At 32.0% G+C, this 20,771-nt stretch overlaps 1 protein-coding gene across 2 annotated transcripts in view; it reads left to right on the forward strand.

Moving 5' to 3' along the window:
• LOC142322988 (putative serine protease 46) overlaps positions 1-18,334 on the forward strand; it is a 26,857-nt gene extending 8,523 nt beyond the window's left edge. Inside the window, exons 4-7 of one of the 2 annotated variants that reach the window (XM_075362084.1) lie at positions 4,738-4,876; positions 8,587-8,700; positions 10,877-10,993; positions 17,800-18,334. In XM_075362084.1, coding sequence (XP_075218199.1) covers positions 4,738-4,876; positions 8,587-8,700; positions 10,877-10,993; positions 17,800-18,039 — 610 coding nt within the window. In that variant the 3' untranslated portion in view covers positions 18,040-18,334. The remainder of the gene's footprint in view (positions 1-4,737; positions 4,877-8,586; positions 8,701-10,876; positions 10,994-17,799) is intronic. The other variant, XM_075362085.1, reaches the window with a different exon arrangement.
• Positions 18,335-20,771: the final 2,437 nt, after the last annotated feature.

The raw sequence follows: 20,771 nt of genomic DNA on the forward strand, positions 1-20,771 counted from the left end.
ACATTTGAAACAATTTTTGACAATATTACGCGTTAAAACCATTTGCAAGGAGCGCTTGAGGACCAGCATGTAAAGTATTAAGGTGAGCCTGTAGCGTTATCAATTTGGTCACGCGATGGTCTGACGGGAGGAGTATAATAGGATGCTTGTGATTAGGTGAAACTGCAGCATGTTTTAACCTGCCTCCGACTCTGATTATTCCCCTTTCATCAATGAAGGGAGCCAGTGATTTAAGTCTGTTACTTAAATCCTTGTTGTTTTTAAGCCTGTAAAGATCTTCAACAACGGCTTGCTGTGCTTGTTTAATCCATGTAGTTTCAGCTTCAGACAAATCTTGATAGGTTAAATGTCCGAAATTTGTTATCAGGGGTTTTGCAATTTTTACTAAAACGTTGGCAGAGAGCTGTAACTCGCAATAGTTTAATCCAGCTAGAAAATCTGTCGATTAATTCAAAGTATGTTAGAGTTGATAATTGGATTGCGTTGGTCTTTCGTCTTTCTTCGAGTTCGAAATTGATTGTTGTCATTTGAATTGGCTGAGGCCAATCATTTGACTTTTTGATAACCACTGACTGAGGTCCATTCCACTAGAGATTACACTTTAAGAGCAATTTAGGTGATAGAACGAGAAATGAGATCAGCTGGATTATCCTGTGATTTTACGTGTTTCCATTTACAGTTAGGTGTCAATTCTTGAATTTTAGACACTATTACAGACATATGTTTGCCAACTTTTAGGAAGAGAATTTAACCAGTGAAGTACTATGGTAGAATCAGTCCACAGAATGATGTTAATATTGAGTAAATCTAGCTTTAAGTGTTTTTTGAAGTAGTTGAGCCAATAGTAGCGCTCCACAGAGTTCTAGACGAGGTAACGACGTTAATTTTAGTGGAGCTACGCGCGATTTGGAGCATATCATCATCACGTTTACTTCATTTTCTGCTACAGTTCTCATATACAGGCAGGCTCCGTAAGCCTTTTCTGACACATCAGAAAATCCATGTATTTCGAATGCTTGATCAGAGTTTCCAATCGATATTCGTCTACTGACGTTCAGTTGATTTAGGATCCGCAGTGATTCCCTGTATTCATTCCATTTTAGCTGCAAAGCACCAGGAACTTGTTGATCCCATCCTAAGTCCTTTATGAGCCACATTTCTTGCATTAGAAGCTAAGCAGTAATTATTATCGGTGATATTATGCCAAGCGGATCAAATAGTCGAGATATATCTGACAGAATAACACGCTTAGTGACGAAATTTGGAGGATTCTGTAGGTTTACCTTAAATCGAAACGCATCTGTTGTTGGTTGCCAATATATTCCCAGAGTCTTAATTGCTTTGCTTTCTGAGTCTTCTATGACGAATCCTAATTCCAGATGTTCTTTTGGGACATTTTTCAAGATAGATGGGTGATTTGAACACCATTTGTGAAGTTGAAAACCTCCACTGTTTAACAGATCAATTAACTCACATTGTATTTCAATTAATTCGTCAACAGAATCTCCTCCAGTTAAGACATCATCGACGTAAAAGTCTCGTCTTGATTTAAATGCTTTGGGATACATACAAGTCCTTCCCTTCTTCTGCTAACTGAAACAAACAACGAATCGCTAAAAATGGAGCAGAAGCAGTGCCATAGGTAACTGTTTTCAGTCTGTAAGTGTCAATTTTGTCAGATACATCATTACGCCATACAGTTAGTTGATAATCTCGTTGACTCTCATCAATTAATTTTCTACGGTACATTTGTTTAATATCTGCAGTAAATACATAGGAGTGAGTGCGAAATGATAACAGTATAGTTTGTAAGTCCTGCTGTATAGTTGGGCCTATCATTAAGACATCGTTTAAAGAATTATTGTTAAGAGGTCTTAGCTGATGCGTCAAAAACAACGCGTAATCGAGTCGTGGAGCTGGATTCCATGATGATCGGATGATGTAAGTAATAAGTGGTCTCTGGTTCCCTGTCTTCTGTAACAGGTTCCATCTCATTTTCGAGATATTCGTTTAAAAATTTATCATAACTCATTTTCATGTCATTATTTCGGTTAAGCTTGCGCTCCAGAGAGTAAAAACGTTTAATGGCATATTCCTTGGACCTTCCTAATTTCGTGGGATCATCCGAAAAAAGTAATTTAACAACGAACTTGCCGTCTGACTGGCGTTTTACGTTTGATATAAAGTGTTGCTCACATGCTTGTTCGGCAAGGGATTTGCTATCGTTATTTGAAATCTTCAGTTTTCCAGAATGAAGAAAGAAGATCATGCAAATTCTCATCTGAAGTATTACAAGTCGTGGTAAGAGCCAGAGACGTTTTCTGTAATGCATGGTTGAACGCAACCTTGCCACTCGTGATCCAGCCAAAAACTGAATTTTGTAATGTAGGTAAATCCTTTCCTAGTTTAAATTGGCCGTCTCTTAAAATATCGATTGATTTAGATTGAAAGAACCCGTCATCAGCTAACTGAATGTCATTAGTTATGTTTAAGTTTAAGTTGACGAAGGAAGTCGGCAAATCGTTAACAATTTTCCTTAAAACCAACAGATACATCTTCCTCGTAATCGTTTAATTTTGATTTAATTGTAGCGTTGACAAAGGCATTTGTTGACATTCCCGTATTTCCGATTCCGGTGACAGATGCAAGGGTTTTACATTGTTTGAGACCTAAAGCTGAAACTAGTGATTGACTAATAAAATTTGATTTACTACCGCTGTCAAAGTGCACGACAAGGGTAAACAACGCCCTGAGAGTCCTTAATAAGGATAATGGCGGTAGCTAGAATAACTTCATCACTACTATTGGAAAAGGCGGATACACACTGTTGCGGAGTGGAAGACTCTTTAACATCAGTCTTAGGTTAACTGATTTGTTGAAGCTTGAGAAGTGTTTTCAATGTGAAGAATACTGTGATGACGCTTATTGCAAAGTTTGCAACAATAAGGACTCTTACATTGCAGAGTCTTGTGTCCTGACCTTAGGCAATTTATACATAGCTTGAGTTCGCGAACCTTTAAGTATCTTTGTGACGAGTTAAGATTAGTGAGCTGTTTTACAGGTAAAAGTTGTATGATTGTCATTACAGATTGCACATTTAGATTTGGAAATGTTGATATTGCTAAGATGACATGAAATATTTACATTTCGATTAAGATGCGGTTTAGACTGGTTTTTATAGGACGGACCTCTGGTGTTTATTGTTCGATTTTCATCCCGGACTTCTTGGATCATTGATTGTTTATATAAGAATTGCATTAAATTTTCAAAAAAATTACGGTTTGGATTCGCAGTCAGAAGACTTGTTATCTTCGTCATCATTATAGCTTAGTATATTCTTAGCATGATGCGCCTCCCAGCGATCTCTAGTCTTGGAGTCTAATTTATCTGTAATTAAAAATACTAAAAGCGTACTCCATTGATCGGTTGGTTCACCTAAATTTTTTAAGGCAGTCAAATAGTTAATAAAGTTTTTTAGCGCGGTAGACTCAGGTTTGTCAAGTCGTTTGAAAGTTAATATCCCTTGTATATGAGCCTTTATTATTAATCTAGTATTTTTAAATCGCTGCTTAAGAAGTGTCCACGCTGATTCATAATTACTGGCAGAAACCTTTATTTCCTTAATAGTGTTTAAAGCTTCGGCTTTTAAGCAAGAGCGTAGATAATAAAATTTTTGAATATCTGTTAAATTGGAGGAATTATGAATCATAGACTCGAAAACGTCGTGAAATTCAATCCAGTCTTCATATTTTCCAGAAAATGAAGGCAAGGAAATTTCGGGGAATTTAATGTTAGCCATGTTCGATTGTTCAGTAGTAGAAGGAGATGGATGAGAAGGAGAGGATGAAGATTGATTCGCAAGGATGTTGTTGATTTTAGATTAGATTTCGTAGTACTTATTTTCGAAAGATGCTAACTCGTTTTCTTCAGTTTCGTATTCAGCATCCGTGCAGATCGCTCTAATTTCTGATTGAATGCAGTCAAATTCGGACCAACATTCTTCAAGTCTTCTTAAACGGGTTTTTAACTCTAAGGGATTATTAACTTTGGGATTGAATGAGTTTATAAAGGTTTCAATGCGGGTTAGCTTGCCCTTAATGTAACCGCGTTTACGTCGTAACTCAGTAAGTTTGTCACTGGAACGTTCATCATCTAAAACTATTGTGAAAATCTTAATGTTTAAATTAGTCAAATAATTAATAAATTTATAAAAGTCAGACTATATTATCAGACAGAGACGAATCATAAAATAATTTACAATACTCACAGTCATAAGTTTGTGAAATAAAATAATAAATAAAAATATTTGTGAAATCACTCTGTTTAAAAGCATCACGTCGGGGTCACCAAAAAATTTTAGTAAAATAGACAATATGGAATAAGATCCACAGTTTAAGTTTCTTATTAGTTTATTTAAGCTTGAGATAACATAAAACGTTTAATTAAGTTTAAAATACGTGTATTAAGTTTAATTACATTCGGTTTGTATTACGTTTAAAATACATTTGTTTGTTTAAAATACAGCTGTCGTTCGTTACTGACACAACAATAAGAATTAATAACTAATCAATGTATTTACTTCTTATTTACATTTTATTAAATTAGAATTAATTAAATGTCATATGATCATATGACATTAATCACATGACATAACTTTCGTTAACAAAATAAAATTAAAATATTATTTAGAAATCATTTTTCACACGATTTATTACTATGATTTGATAAATACTTTAGTGCAGAGGATTGCATAATGAAAGGAGGATACAAGGATTTGAATTCATATCAAGAAAGGAAGGCAGAAGAGATAATACTGCATCCTTCTTATGATAGCAGCAACAAAAAAATGTCACAACATGATATCGCTTTGGTTACTGTAAGTATCAAACAATTTCTTAAAACTCTTAGAATTTCTTTAAAACTCAATTCAATAATTTATATAATTCCAAATTACTCGTAAAAATTTAAATAAAAAGAACCAAATGGTTAAATATTTCTATAATAAAACTAATACAAATAAAGACGTACGTAAATTAATATTGAAACAAATTTGAAAACAAAAAATCCCACAAAAACCGTTTGTAAGAATTTTACTAAAATTAATTTTAATTTTAAAAAACTAACGCCAACGATTATAGTTTTAGGAAATCCCAATATAAGTGAAAATTCAGCTTAAAAACACTTAAAACCATTTAGTTCTTTAGAACATTCCTACTTGGATTACCCACCACAACCTAATATACTCGCTTATATAGATTAGATTAACAAAATTTTATCTCGAGCAAACGATATTAATAGAGATAAAATAAACTTTAATTCAATCAAAAATAAACCCCCGCCCCAGGATAAATTAAAGGGAAGCGATAAGCTTTTAATGTTCTTATGATGAAACACTTTAAAAAAAATAATGTTTAATTCTGAGGCTGCCAGATTTTGATAGTCTATCGTTATTCAACGTTAAAAGTTTCTATAATATTAGTGATAAGGTGATTATTACACTGCACTGCTTAGTCTTCACATTTTTTTTTAAATTCTCGACTCTAAAAACTATTTTTGATTAGTGTCCGATAAACCCCCAGTTTCCAGTCAATCTCTCTGGTCTTTTATAAATAAAAAAACAATTTTATGCATACGTTTTCTAAAAGGTTTTTGAGAATTTTTTTCTTTACAATCTAACAAAAAAAAAAAATTTAAGAACTAAAAGCTGAAGTGATGAATATTCATTTCGAAAAATTATTTCAAAAAATGTTATAGTTTTCATACTTTTGCATATAATAATTTTTTTTTCTTTTGGTGGAGGAAGGTGGAAATGCATTTATACACGGAGTTTCTGGCTCTCACTGGTGTTCCTTCCAACGGCCACCAGTAGACTACCCCCCCCAAATTCTACCAGGACTCGACCCGGAACAGTTTTACACATTAATTCAGTCCAAGTTCTCCTATCTTAGCCTGAGAAGACCGCTACTTAATTTCACCTGGCTCAGGACTATTCACGTCGCCCTTTTTGGTCCTGAAAACGTTCCTGACGACTCGGTCTACTCTCCCAGCTGCTTAGGTCACTGAGTACCCTCGCAACCACGTTTTGGTAGCTGAGTGTTCCGAGATCTGCCTCTAGTATCGCACGATCCTCGGTCCGCCAAACACATTTGAAAAACGTGTACTGGGTGTCGTCCCATACACCGGGGCAATAGAGGCACAGTTGGGAGACGGCGCTATCCCAATAGCATGGAAATAAGCGCGTAAGTATCCGTGACCATTAAGAACTGGGTCACGCAGTATTTCACCTTTTCATGCTGCCGCTCACAGGCAGTGCCCAACGGAGTGCTTTCCTGTTGTGGAGCCGGTTTGTGGGTGGGTAGCTGTGACCTTGCTCTGCCGAAGTCTTGCGCCGCCGAGTGTGAATCTGTCACGTCGGCCCTTGACATGATTGTCTCATGGATAAGGGAGTAACCCTACTGCTTACGCTTACTGCTATGTGCGACCACTGGGATGTCGGTATCGTGGGTCAGGCAGTACCTGACCCCTGACCCTGGTTAAATATGTGGGAGGCGGTTGATTGGGAGAATCCAGGCAGGGTCAATGACTCGGGGCAAGCCCAACCGTCTCTCCGCCCGAACCTTGTGACATATCGACTGGCATATTTTACAGGTTAAGGAAACAACATCCACAACGTCCGTCCCAGAGGATCCACCCAGAACCCTCGTCTTGGAGACCCTCGTCTTCGCAGGCCAAAGAGGAGGAAGAGTTCTGTTCTTGGACATTGAGAAGTAGGATCAAACCAAGTTTTAACCGAAAAGTAGTGTAGCGGTACCATAATATTTGGCCATCAAAAGTAAGGAAGAAGATTTTAGAAAGATAAGTCCTTTCATGTTAGTCCGAGGCATCACGGAAGCTGCTGAAGGATCAGTTAAAGATATGAAACGAAGGAAATGGTTAAAAATAGGTAATGTCGTAAGCATAAGCTGCGTCAACTCCTGTAACTTCATTCAAAGCGAAGGATGTGATTGCGAAGCTAGCACTGGCGTTAGCAAGAATGTTTGAACGTATAGTGAACAACAAACTTGGAAATAGTTCAACTAGAGAAAACAGTCCTAATCGGCAAAAGAAAATAGCTGATAAGGAAAAGAATTCCTTCTGATCGCAGCATCTGAGCCGGTAGCACAGGGCCCTCCACGGTTTACTGAGGAGGATCGGATGACACCATCTCCGAGGCTTCAGATAGCTTGGAAGCTGACATTCAGACCTTTTGGAAGGTGGAGAAGAGAAGCAAAAAATGACGGCCAAAGGGAAAACTAGGCGATAGGACGTAGAATGAAGCTTGTTTCATGCGCTTTTACAAATTTTAATGAAATTTTGTACTTTGATAGAAGTAGTCTGAAGGTTGTTATGTAGCAAGTCCCCTTTACACCCTTGTCATTACGTGTTTAACCTGTTTTCTACGTGTTAGGTTTTTTTTTTTGAAAACTGTTTCGTTAGAAACGTTTTTAAGTGGCAAGGACATTTTACACCCTCGCCATTTTGTGTTTCTTTTGGTGTTTTAATCCCATGAATAGTATTTGATTGTATTAAATGATCTCTATTAACAAGAGTAGTCTACCGACTACGTCGCTAGCGTTTTGTGAGGGGAGAGAAATATTATTTTCTTTTCTTCTTTTTTTATGTGGAAGGGGCTAATGAAAGTAGTCGATGCCCTTAAAACCTAAAAAAAAAGAATTTGTGTTTAAATTAATCACAATAAAGAGTTGATAAAAATTTATTACTTAATGTGGTATCAAATATTAAAGAAAAACCACATTAAAAAGATATATATTACGTAAACAAGAAATACAGAAACCTAGTGTTATCATTTATTTACATGTATATTAGGAACAAAAGTGTAAAAACCGATAAGAATACCAACATATTAAAATAACTTATTTATTTATAATTTGTTTACCATACGACTTTTTTAGAGCACACGCTTGAGAAACGTTGGCTAAGTAGTACTTTAATGTAATAAATACATACATAAGAATCAAATAAAAAGTGTATATAAAAATGTAAAAGATAAAATTAACCCATAGGTTGGTCTGGTGGTAAAACTCATCGTAAATCAACTGATTTTGAAGTTAAGGATTCTTTGGTTAAAATCCAAAGTAAAAATTAAACAAAATACATAAATCGATATTTTTAAATTGCATATGCATAAAAATTAAAAAAATATATATACTTTGAAAAAAAAACTGTACAAAACAACGATTATAAAAAGCTTACTTTAAAAGATATTCTTACAAAACTGATATTTTCATTAAAGAATATCTACCACATCACTAAGGAAATAACTGTATAAATTTTTTATCACTCTTCTTTAAGATCTTTATCTTAAAAAACGATCTGAATAAATCGTTTGGAAAAATATTTAATACATTTTGAAAGCGAGTCCTTTTATAATTTTTTTTTTTATAATATTTATCTTACGTTTTAAACTAATCAGAATCATGGATACAAAACAAAACCCCATAAAACAAATTGTATAACATTTTCAACAGTAATAATTTTTTTCCAATTAAAACCCATTTCAAAATGCATTTATAATTTTTTTTGCAGGTCTCGCAGCCGTTTGATATCGATGGTAAATTTCTTAAGCCTATAAAAATTAATAATGAACTCCCAAATATAGGAACCACTTGTAATTTGACGGGATGGCCAACGGAATATAAGGTAATACAAGTTTTATACCGCCGTAACGATTTTACATATTTTATTTTTAAAATATGTGTATGTACTTACATACACATATTTTTCTTGAGTTGAAATAACTGCTAAGATAAATAAGAACTTTATTGAAATCGAACTCATTATAAATTCTTATCTTAATGGGAACCAGGAACCTAGTGGAGAAACAATCACTCCACTACTTCGGTTTTATAATTATTACTTATTCTCCATTACTTATTCTGTTTTATAAATTCACCTTAGAGATGATCGGTTCCTCAAGGAATTATCCACAGTATATGAGTAAGATGATTACTTATGTTAGAAAAACTCTTGAAATATATTGATACAATTTATTATTTATACAATGTATTGTATGTCTTCCACATAACATAACATATTTTCCACGTATACCACATCAGTAGTATAAAATCCAGTTCCCCGATAATTAATAACTTAAAAAGTTTTTCATTATTATAAATTTTACCGTAATCAGAGTAAGGTTTAAAGTACCATAGTTCAGCCGGCGTGGTAGCATTTAACCGATGAAGTAATGAAAATGATGTATAAGAAGTACGTCTTCTATTACTAAACTCTGTTAGTAGATTTTCCGGATTATGATATGATAGCATTCAGCTCTGATCTTTTCCTAAATATTTTCAGTCTGTGTAAGAACAAACAATGTTGAATCGACACTGAAAGATATACAGCAAAACTGTAAAACATATTGAATTGGTCAACATATCTCATAATATCATACTGGTCATATCTCATATTGGTAAAACATATCTCATAGTCCCTTTATTTCGAAATACGTTATGACAACCATGCTATGAATGAAATAAGATAATCACTGTCATAATTTTGAAAAAAAAATTATACACTAAATTTAAAAGTATTGTTAACATTTATTTGATAAAAAAATTAAAAAAAAAAAAGCTTGATACCCGCTCTTTCGTAACAAATTTATATAATTTACTTTATATATATATATATATATATATATATATATATATATATATACCAGAAATAAACTAGTTTTGCCCATTTTTTAATTATACTTTGTCAACGACGATGTGGACACTAATGAATGGTAATCGTTTCGAGGTAATGTATCCAGCAAACTAATAAACGTTTTTAAAACTAAAACTGAGAGTTTACCTTATTTATAAAATTAGAATACTGATTAAATAGAGGAACAGAGATTCACAAAAAAAAAATTATTTAAAATATTCACGCTTAGATGAATGTATAACAGCATATTATGTTCCCATATTACTGCACAGTGACTGGTAATAATAATATTAGATGTATTTCTAAACGCTTACAAAACTTTTTTTTTTTTAAATCACAAAATTTGTAATTTTTCTTTGAAAATTATTACTTTGAATCTTGTAATTCACAGTAAGTTAAATGCTCAAATCTAACGAGTTAAATGTTTAGCAAGACTATGATGCGAAATATTTTAAAAGGTATACTATAGCCGAAATTACTTGTAAATCGTAAAGAATTATAAACGTATTTTGTTTTGTTAGAAAGACTTCACAAACGACACTTCTTTACTTATCAACACGATTGTTTAATAAAATATGAGGAAAATAAAGTATAACTAAGCCTTAAACTTTTTGTATAACTTTTCCCTTGGTTTTTCTTTTTTTACACAATTATAATAGTTCAAACTTGGTTTTCTTTTATTCCTTAATTAAACAACAGTCTACTTTCTCCTAAACACTAACAAGATTCAGAAATTTTAACTGCAATTTTTTTGACAGCCATTCATTTAATTGTATATAATATCTATGAATTATAGAAATAAAAAAAAAAATCTGCTAATTTTTTATTTTTCCTTTAAATTAAGAGGGGTATACATCATACAAAGAGCTCCAGTAATATCGTGTTTTGTATATAACATATGAAGCAATTCAACAATACTTTTTAGGTACAAGAAGAATTAATACGAGCCATTTTCTGAGTATTCATTATACGACTTCCTAATGCGCTCCAATTCTTGTAGATTATGTTTTTTGAGAAACGCTTTGCTATTTTTTAAAAATAATTTCTACTTCATTTTAAGTCACCGATAATCGATCGGTTATTAGATTAACTGCAATAATGTATTTAAAAAATAATTTTATAGTATAAAAAATTATTATACGTACAATAATCATGTTAATTTTTTCAGGGAAGCTATAGAGATTCGTTCAAAGTTGCAAAAATGATTGTTTTTGATTTTTTTTATGACAATAGTACAATTATTGCTATAAAAAAAGAAAATGAAAAAGGAAGACGTGCTAATGCTGTGAGTTAAGAGTTTTTTAATCAGTTAGACGATGGGAAATAAAATTTATTCGGTTATAAATCACGATAATAATTTTTTACAAATGTTATTGTGATACAGAGTGATTTAGGAGGAAAGGAAGATAATTTAGGAACTGATTTTATAGCTTGAGGTAAGGAAAAATATTCATAAAAACATCTGTCCGGAAACGCTTTATAATCGAGTTACGACTAACGAGAAATTTCGCCAAGATTTCAGTTCCCCGGTGAAATGAGGTAAACTGAAATTTTTAAGGCTTTATATAAGAGGTAAAATTGTTGGTTTCATATGATGCTTGACCTGAAAATCGAATAAATTAGGTCCGAGAACTGTATCTTCCGTAGTTTTCACGATACATCGTAAAATAAAAATTCCGTGAAGTAAAACACGTTTTTTACACAATGTTTAATAAATGCGTAAATGTTATTATCGCTTGTACACTTGCAAAGAATTTAATTCTGAGAAAAATGACGTAATAAATTCCATGAAAAAGAAAAATAAGGAAAAATCAACTTCTATTATGAAAAACCTTAACAGAAATACGTGCTTTTCGTCATAAAATCGTTCTGATTTACTTTTCAAATCATTAAAACTGAGGGATACAGTTCTCAGATTTTTATATTCGATTTTTCACGTTAAAGAAATGTAAGAAACCATGAGGTTTTAACGCCTTAAAAAGGATTTCATCGGGGAACTGAAATCCGGGCGAAAATTTTCGTTAACCGTAACTTGATAACAAAGCGTTTTCGGACAAATGTTTGTTTGAACTTGTTACCACCTTATTTCTAGCTCTAGAATCGGTTTCGAAATTCCCCATTCCTTCAGTATCACTGAAGAAAAGATCGATATCGATATCGGTATTGATATACTAATATCGATATAAGTTACACGCATTTTTATTTATTTTACAAGGTTGATCTAATAATTAATATATATAATATATATGGTGAATTAAAAAAATTAGGCACTAGGCCTTTTATTTTACAAGTTGAATTTTATACTTGCGACTACGGAAACTTATACCGAATAAAACGTATTATTTTTCTAAGTATTATGTAGAAAGTAGGAGAGCTTGGTTGTTTTAAATAAATCTCAACATCATTAAAACTTAGATATATTTTATAGGATAAAAAAGCCGGCATAACTTTACCGGCTAAACCGTTTCTAAGATACACAATTATTCCTGATTATAAATTAGCCTACTGTCTTGTTGATTTAACTCCTAATATGTGCAACAGCATTTTTGACACGTAATTCACTATACAAAATTTCAAAATTAAAAACTTTTGACAAATCTTATTAATTAAGCGTTTTAGTTATTAAACTCCTAAATTTATAGACTATCCCGCCCCCTTTAACTGATTGACTTTATTGCAAAATTATTCAAATTTCTTAAAAACATATTTTTAAACAAATATTATTTACTATTACTATTGTTATATACTATTTTTAACAAATATGTAACGATATTTTTTAACTACGTATGAAAATTGATTTTTTTTACCGAATCAAAGTGTTTAAGCTACCAGAGAAAAATTAAATTGTATAGAGTGTTTCATAATATTCTTCGGAGTTTCGAAAATTCATTAACAAAAAACTATTTCACTGATAGAATAAAACAATACTGTACGAAAGAGTACTTCAAATAGTTTTTCCCACGTATACTAAGTAGTTAGTAAACCATTTGCTCGCTAGGCATTGACAGTAGAGAAAATGGCTACCACGGGAAGCGAGAAGTCTTTTGTGCGTTAGAATTTCACTTGTCGAAGTCAGTAATTTCTGTGCAACGTGCGTTTCAGTTGAAATTTCATAAGGAGCCACCAAGTAACAATTCAATTCGTGCATGGTATAAGCAATTCAGTGAAACCGGTTGCTTGTGCAAGCGAAAATCAACTGGTCGTCCATCAACCGACTTGTGCGTGCAAGTTTTATTTGCGGTCAAAATCGACTGCGGCTGCAGGCAGAGAATTAGGAATTCCGAAAACAACAGTGTGGAAAGTTCTCCGTAAACGTTTATTAAGCAAACCCTACCGTCTTCAATTAATCCAGCATCTTTCTGATGGACATAAATCACGTAGGCTCGATTTTTGTTTACAGTTACAGGAAAAGATGTTGTTAAATGAAAGTTTTCTAAACAAGATGATTTTCAGCGATGAAGCTACTTTCCATATTAGCGGCAAAGTAAACCGTCATAACGTGCGAGTTTGGGGAACTGAAAACCCACACGCTTATGTGGAACGCATTCGGGATTCTCCGAAAGTAAACATTTTTATGCGATCTCTCGTGAGGCAGTGTATGGGCCGTTCTTTGTTATGGAAAAGACAGTAACCGGCATTATATACCTGAATATGTTACAATTAATGGCTTATGCCTCAGCTATTCAACGACTTCATTTTCCAGCAAGACGGTTGTCCTGCCCGTTTTCATAACGAGGTTCGACAGTACCTTAACACAACATTACCTCGGCGCTGCGTCTGAAGAAGACCAACACATTATGCTGTGACCACCAAGATCAACAGACCTCACGCCATGTGATTTCTTTCTCTGGGGTTACGTGAAAGATAAGGTGTTTATCCCACCGATGCCGCACGATATCGCTGAGCTAAAGGATCGCATAATCAATGTAATCAACTCTATCGAAAATGACATGTTAGAACGAGTTTGGCAAGAGCTAGACTTTTCGTGTTGATGTGTGCCGTGTCACCAGCACATATTGAACATTTATAGATTTTAACAAAAACTGTTTGACTCCCTGCATCACCTCGTACAACTTTCATTTAGGTAAGTGAAATACTGTTTTTGTACAGAATTTTTGTAACTCCTAAGAACATTATGAAACGCCCTGTATAAATAAATAATCGGCATAAAAACACAAATATTAATTTTTAATTTCCTAGTATCACAGCTTTTGAGTTCTGCTGGAAGAAAGAAAGTATGTTAATCAGTCAAGAAAATAAGGTGTGGATTTTTGCATTTCTCAAAGGTTTCATGACCCGATTACATCAAAAGATTAAAAAAAGCAGTTGGGGTAATTTTTGTACGTGGGTTGGCGTATCTGAAGCTTAATAAACTTGTGATTGGACAAATTTCGATGAAATTTTGCAAAAAGACTCGTGCATATGGGGAAATTTATTGGCAAAATCTTGGGTCAGTATCTTCAGGGGGTGGGATAGGTCGTTTTTTCGGGTCAATATAATGTTTATACATAATATATATATATATATATATATATAGCCAATGGCATTCCCAGTAACGCGAGGATTCCAACGCGGTGTCACATGACTAAATCGAAACGTAAACACATACATACATACACCCTAAACACGTTACACTCCTTTTTGGACAGTCGAGTAAAAAGGGGAGGAGAAAACGCTTGATTTTCAATATTGTTGATACACCTGGCCTGGGAAACATCTTTTTCTTGAAATTGGCTATTTTATTTTCAGGAATCACTTTTAAAATGCTGTAATACAACAGATTGATTAATTGCAGATAATGCAGAAGCAATAAAAGCTCGCCGTTATACGGCGGCTACTGTAGTAATTATCCTATATTAAAGAGCAATGCTTTTTTTTTGGCAGTCACGTTTTTTAATTTTTAATATTTTTCTGTTGTTCATTGATTGGAATATTCCGTTATATATCAACACTAATCCTAATGCACCACAGGTAATATTCGGTCATTCGAGTAATAACGTTTTGTAATTCGGTTTGCCGCAGAAACTAATAGTACAGTGAGTATTGTTATTAAAGTCTCTAATAGAATATATATTGTTTATTTTCTATTCGTCTTAAACTACTATTCTTTAAAGTATTAAACAATTTTTTTTTTTATGAAAACATAAAAAATATTTATTTTCAGTTGTTTTAAGAATAACCGTTAATATTCGTTAATAATCGTTATGTTATTTTCAATAACAAAAGAAGAATTTAGCTCTTATAAATACTTTTTTAATAGATAAATTACATATTTTATTTATATGTCTTACTTTCCTGCCATAGCGCTAGAATTATGCTGCAAAAGGGAAGTATGGGAATTAGTCAAAAACGTGGGGTATGGTTTTTTTTCATTTTTCGACGTTTAATGATCCAGGAACCTTAAAAAAAATCAGTGAGGATAACGTATGTACGTGTTTGAAACTTAATAACGTATGACTGAAGCAGAGTGATTAAAGTTTAGCAAAAACACTTGTGTTTATGGGGCAATTTTCAAAGTAAAGGTTTGGATCAATATCTCCCAGGGGGTGAGGTAAATAGTTTCTTTGGGGATAATTTTCTCAAAATTTTACAAACATATAGCTCAGTACATGCAAACACGCTTATGTGTTACCACTTAAAAAATAGGTTTGCTCCAAAATTTTCCACTTTACCTAAAATCGAAAAAGCTTACATTTTTACATTGATACTTTTTATCCGATTGTTTTTTTCTAAATATGCAATAAATAAAAAAAAAACATTTTTTGGACATTTGGGGAAGGCGGAATTTTGGAGCAATTTTTATTACAGATGGTAAGATAAGCATGCACGCATGTACTGAACTGAATGTAAAATGGAGTTCTGTTTGCAAAATTTTCAGAAAATTGATCCCAAAAAACTACCTACCCCAACCCCTGGAGATATTGACCCAAAGTTTTACCAATAAACTGCCCCATATGCACGAGTCTTTATGCAAAATTCCATTGAAAAATGTTCAGTCACAAGTTATAAAACTTCAAATACGCTAACGCACGTACGAAAATTACCCTCCACTTTTTTTTTATTTTTTGACGTCCTCGGGTCGTGAAACCTTCGAGAAATTCAAAAACCCACACCCTCTCTTTTTGACTGATAACATACTTTCTTCCAGCATAACTCAAGAACTACGATGTCAGGAAAGTAAAAATTATTTTTTTATATTTTTATGCCGATTTTTACATATCAATGATCATTTAAAAAATTGAGTCTGTTTCATAGATCCCAAATTAAAGGTAATAAGATAAGGTTTCCTCTTCCCAGCAAAGGTTAATGGACTTAAAGGTTGACAGAAATAACAGCCGAAACATTAAAATTTCTTATCTAATTTTGTGTGCTACATTTTTCAAACTTAACGAAATTCTGAAACATTTAATTTCAAAATACTGGTAACAATGATTTTTTTTCTTTTTCAAATTCAATACTTTTTATGATATTTAGAAAAAAATTTCCCATTATTTATTTTGTAAATTAGCAGCTGATCGTGACAAAAATATATTTCAACGAATCTTTAGTAAATGATATATGAAATATTAATATCATAAAACCTAAGTAATAAAATTTCCGTTCATGACCTCAAAATAGGTATAAATTCTTCAAGTCTAAAATCATATTTTTTGATACCCCACTAAAATTAAGTAGTTGTACTATAACGCATTATTTTACTTTAAACAGCGATAGGTGTTTCTTTACGCTACCCGTGGCCTTCTTAATATATGTGTGATAAAAAACACTCGAGGTACAAGATTCATTAATCAAGGTTTCTCTTTATCTAAGCATAACGATGTTCAATATTAAACTAGTCTGTAATCAACGAAATTTATTTGTCAGTTGCACGGCTGAATATCAAATATTAACAATTCAGTAATATGTAACTGTATATTTGGCTATGTGATTGAAGACAACGGGAAACTACTGCATTCAAAATTTCCCTCGTGCATTCGACAAGGAATTTCGTTATACTGTAATTATTCAGAGATGTACAACTAATACATCGCCTACAACAATCCGTGAATGATGTTAATTGATGCGACAATTTTTTCACTGTTTTTTAACACATTTTTCCAATGGACTGTAAACAAATTATTTCTTGTTATTGTTCTTATTGTTGTTGATCCCTGATCGTTGCGGCTCAGCTGGTCCCAAACACGTTATAAAAACACACAATAGGAATAGGAAACTAACCCACCGGGGTTGGTCTAGTGTTGAACGCGTCTTCCCAAATCAGCTGATTTGGAAGTCAAGAGTTCCAGCGTTTAAGTCCTAGTAAAGTCAGTTACTTTTACACGGATTTGAATACCAGATCGCGGATACCGGTGTTCTTTGGTGGTTGGGTCGAACTGAGACTGTACAAAACTACACTTTATTTACACTTATACATATCATCCTCTGAAGTATTATCTGAAAGGTAATTACCGGAGGCTAAACAGGAACAGAGGAAACTCATTGCCACAAAGCATTTCACAATCTCATCCAATCGGTATGAAATGATATTTTTAAATTTTCTTTTTGTCATTTTCATGACGTATTCATGATTAATCATAACGAATGTGATTAACAAGTTTAAATAATTTCATTGTCATAATTTTGATCCTAATTATGTATGCGTTTGCAGTGCTTTAAAAAAACTAATTCTTTCTTCTTCTTCTTGTTCTTCATTTATTTTATTTGATTTAATGCTTTTATTTACAGTCGCATCAACAATTACAGTCATTAGAGGCTAAAGTAACACTACATGATCATAAACAACAAAAATAAACAATAAAGAGTATACATAGACAAGTAACAACAACAAATAAAAACTAAAATATATAAATTTGACAAAAACCAGTAAATTGTATTCTTCATTCCAGTGTAGGAGAGGAACCGCAACAAACGTTTTATACCTTCTTTCCGGTTTAATAGAAATTTCATATCTGAACCCAGGTCTAAGTTTTGTCGGATGGTTTTTATTTTTTAACTCAACCTAAATTTAAAAACCCTTTGTTTGAACCACTAGTGTAATATGTATATATTTTTTTAATTAAAAAATAAAATTATTTCATATGTTATTAACAGAAACTTCTCGGTGGTTCATTCGTATGCGATGGAAAATTAACTGGAATCAATTCACAAGGTCATAAATCATTATTTGATATTGTAATTCAAAAAATTACATCTATATTTGGTCAACAGTGTTCATCTAAAACGGATATTATTACTAATGTTAATAATTATACTGATTGGTTAAAAATTGTAGGTGCAAACATTTCTTCAACGCACAATGCTACAAATCCTACAAATGTTACGTTATTTTAAATTTAAATAATTACATTTAATGCTTGTTTTATGTAAAGTAAAATTTATTATTATTTTAGAGTATTTAATAGAAACGTTTTTTTTTTTTTTTTTTTATTTTATGAAGAGTAAAATATCATTGTTAATTTTTTAAGTACTTTAGTGCTAACCTATGTGTTGTAAACGAATGATAGAAATGTCTGGATCGCACAGCATTACTTTCAATAATTATAAAACTAATAACTTCAAAAATTTATGGAATTATTATATTTAGAACTTATGTAAAAATTGTTAATAAATAAATAATTTCAACATATTTTTATTCTCATCATTGCAAATTCATTGTTTCCTTTGTGATAAATACTCTGAATTCTACCTACGTCTTCAAAATTCTAGTCATTTAACAGAAAGGATGTTTTTATTCCTGATAAAAGATAGGTTTTTTTTTCTTTTGATGAAAAAATGTCTGTAGTAAGAAACATATATGGATATTTGTCAGAAAAGAATAAAGAAAAAATGAATTTCTCGAGTTAAAATTCTTAAACCCACATACGCTGGTATTTTATTTATTTACTTTTTTGTTTCAAGTCTTTATTTAGAATTGGTTACAATGTAAGAATCGTAAAATATATCGCACATGTACTCATAAAAAAAGAATCTCCGATAAAAAATTATTTACTGGTACTATATAGAACTTCTGAGCGTATAACGCAGTATGTACGTAGTTTTGAAGAACTGTTCTACGAGTATCATAGCAAATAACAAGAACTATAAAAATTGCAGACTGATGAAACACAAAAGAAAAAACCAAAAAAATTAAATATTAAAGTTTTGAAAATTAAATTTTTTTTTTTTTTTGATTCTCAATTGATAGAAACCGATTGGAATATCGACAAATCACGAAAATGCCATATTAGTAAACAACTTTATTTCATATTTTTATAATTTTAAGTATTATATATTTTAAGTCTGCCGTCGATATTTTTATAAACCACAATATTCATAACAGATTGTTTTAATGCACAAATTCTTTTAACTCACTAAACTTCCTATCTTAATTTTTTTTTTCGTTACATAATATTTTTTCATTACAAGATATCGAGGGAGTAGCCCAATTGCTTCGGTTAGACAAGAATAATGAGGTACATGATTACCTTGGAATCCCGTATGTCCGGGATGAGATGGACCTTTTGAGTTCTAAATATATGGTTAGGCTAAACAGACAAGTAAATCCTGCTGATTTGATTTGAATATGCTGGACTACGGTGATGACATTAGCTGTACTGAACCTATGTGATGGTCGTTGACGATGATCTAATTTCATGTTTTTTTTTGTTTTTTTTTTGTCACGCTATTCTTTTTTGTCATGTTCTTGCTTTGCCCTCTCCTATATTCGATTATTGTGATAGGATTTTATTTATATGAGCGTTTAATTTTTCATTCGTTCGTTTATCCAGCCACGTTCAAATGTGCATGAGAATCTTCTTTTTGAAAAAAAAAACATCCGTGCATGCTGAGTGTTGGACACATGTGGTTCACGTACGAGACAAGTTTTAGAAACCTGGCGATAATTGTGCTTATGACACAATGGGTAGCTGCTGGACTTTAATTGTTACTATAATCATGTTTAATAACATGGACCCGTCTTAATGATGGTTTCGTGGAAGGCATCATTGGACGACCCCCTCTCGTGTGATATTTTACACGAGAGATGGTTTTCTTATGGTCATGTGATATTTTATCATACTGTTTAATTATGGTTTCTTCAAGAGAAAACAAAATGTAAATTTTTGTTCTGCTGAAAAAAAATCATATTATAAAATTAAAAATTATAATCTATTTAGCTTTAAAGGCAGTTTCACGCATAAATTTAGAAAAAAACTGACTATTTGGGGAATATGATTTAAGCAGAGAATAAATGGCATTTTATACTCATAAGTTTTCATCGTTTGATAATATTTTCGAAAGACGATTAAATCAAATTCTGCATGAAAACACTAATATTATTCCTGGAAGTGAAATTAAAAATAACCCGAATTATAGTACTTCGTTAATAATATTAATTAACGCAATTATATTTTATTAATGTATCCGGTGTTTTTGAAGAAAGGAACGAGAATTTTTTTGTGTAGAGAGCGCTGTCCATGTTCTGTCTGTAAAATTTAACTTATATCTGTAAGTAATTTCTTACATGGGTTATATTTTCATGTCATTTTTGTCCGTTTTATACAAAAAAAATAAATAAAAAGGGAATTTTCCTCAACGGCGTTTTTATCTCAATTAAAACTTTAATTGATGTTGATACGTCTGCTTTTAATGAATTATTAGGACCTTTTTAAATGAAACATAACGAATGAAGATATTTTAACTACAAATAACCTGACTAAAACTTTAATAATGGCTAATATTTCTTATACCTCCAAAGAAAATTTTCAGTGGATTATCTACAACGAACGAAATTCTTTTTTTTTGGTTTTTAACCGTCTAAGTTGTCTATAAAAAAAAAACTTAGGAAAACATGTAACTATATTTTTATTAAAATTTAAAAACATTTATTCTTTAATTCTCTATTGCCATATTTCAATTTAGCAAAAAAAAATCAAAATTTGTGACAAAATTTGCTGGAATAGGATATTTTTTTAACGAGGTTGTAAATGTATTGAAATAACCTATGCTTTTACAAAGCTAATTAACTGTAAAAGATACGCATATAACTTTTATGGAATTTCGGATGAAGATTATGGAAAGGATCT

This window comes from Lycorma delicatula, chromosome 4 (genome assembly GCF_047948215.1).
Source record: "Lycorma delicatula isolate Av1 chromosome 4, ASM4794821v1, whole genome shotgun sequence".
Lineage (NCBI taxonomy): Eukaryota > Metazoa > Arthropoda > Insecta > Hemiptera > Fulgoridae > Lycorma > Lycorma delicatula.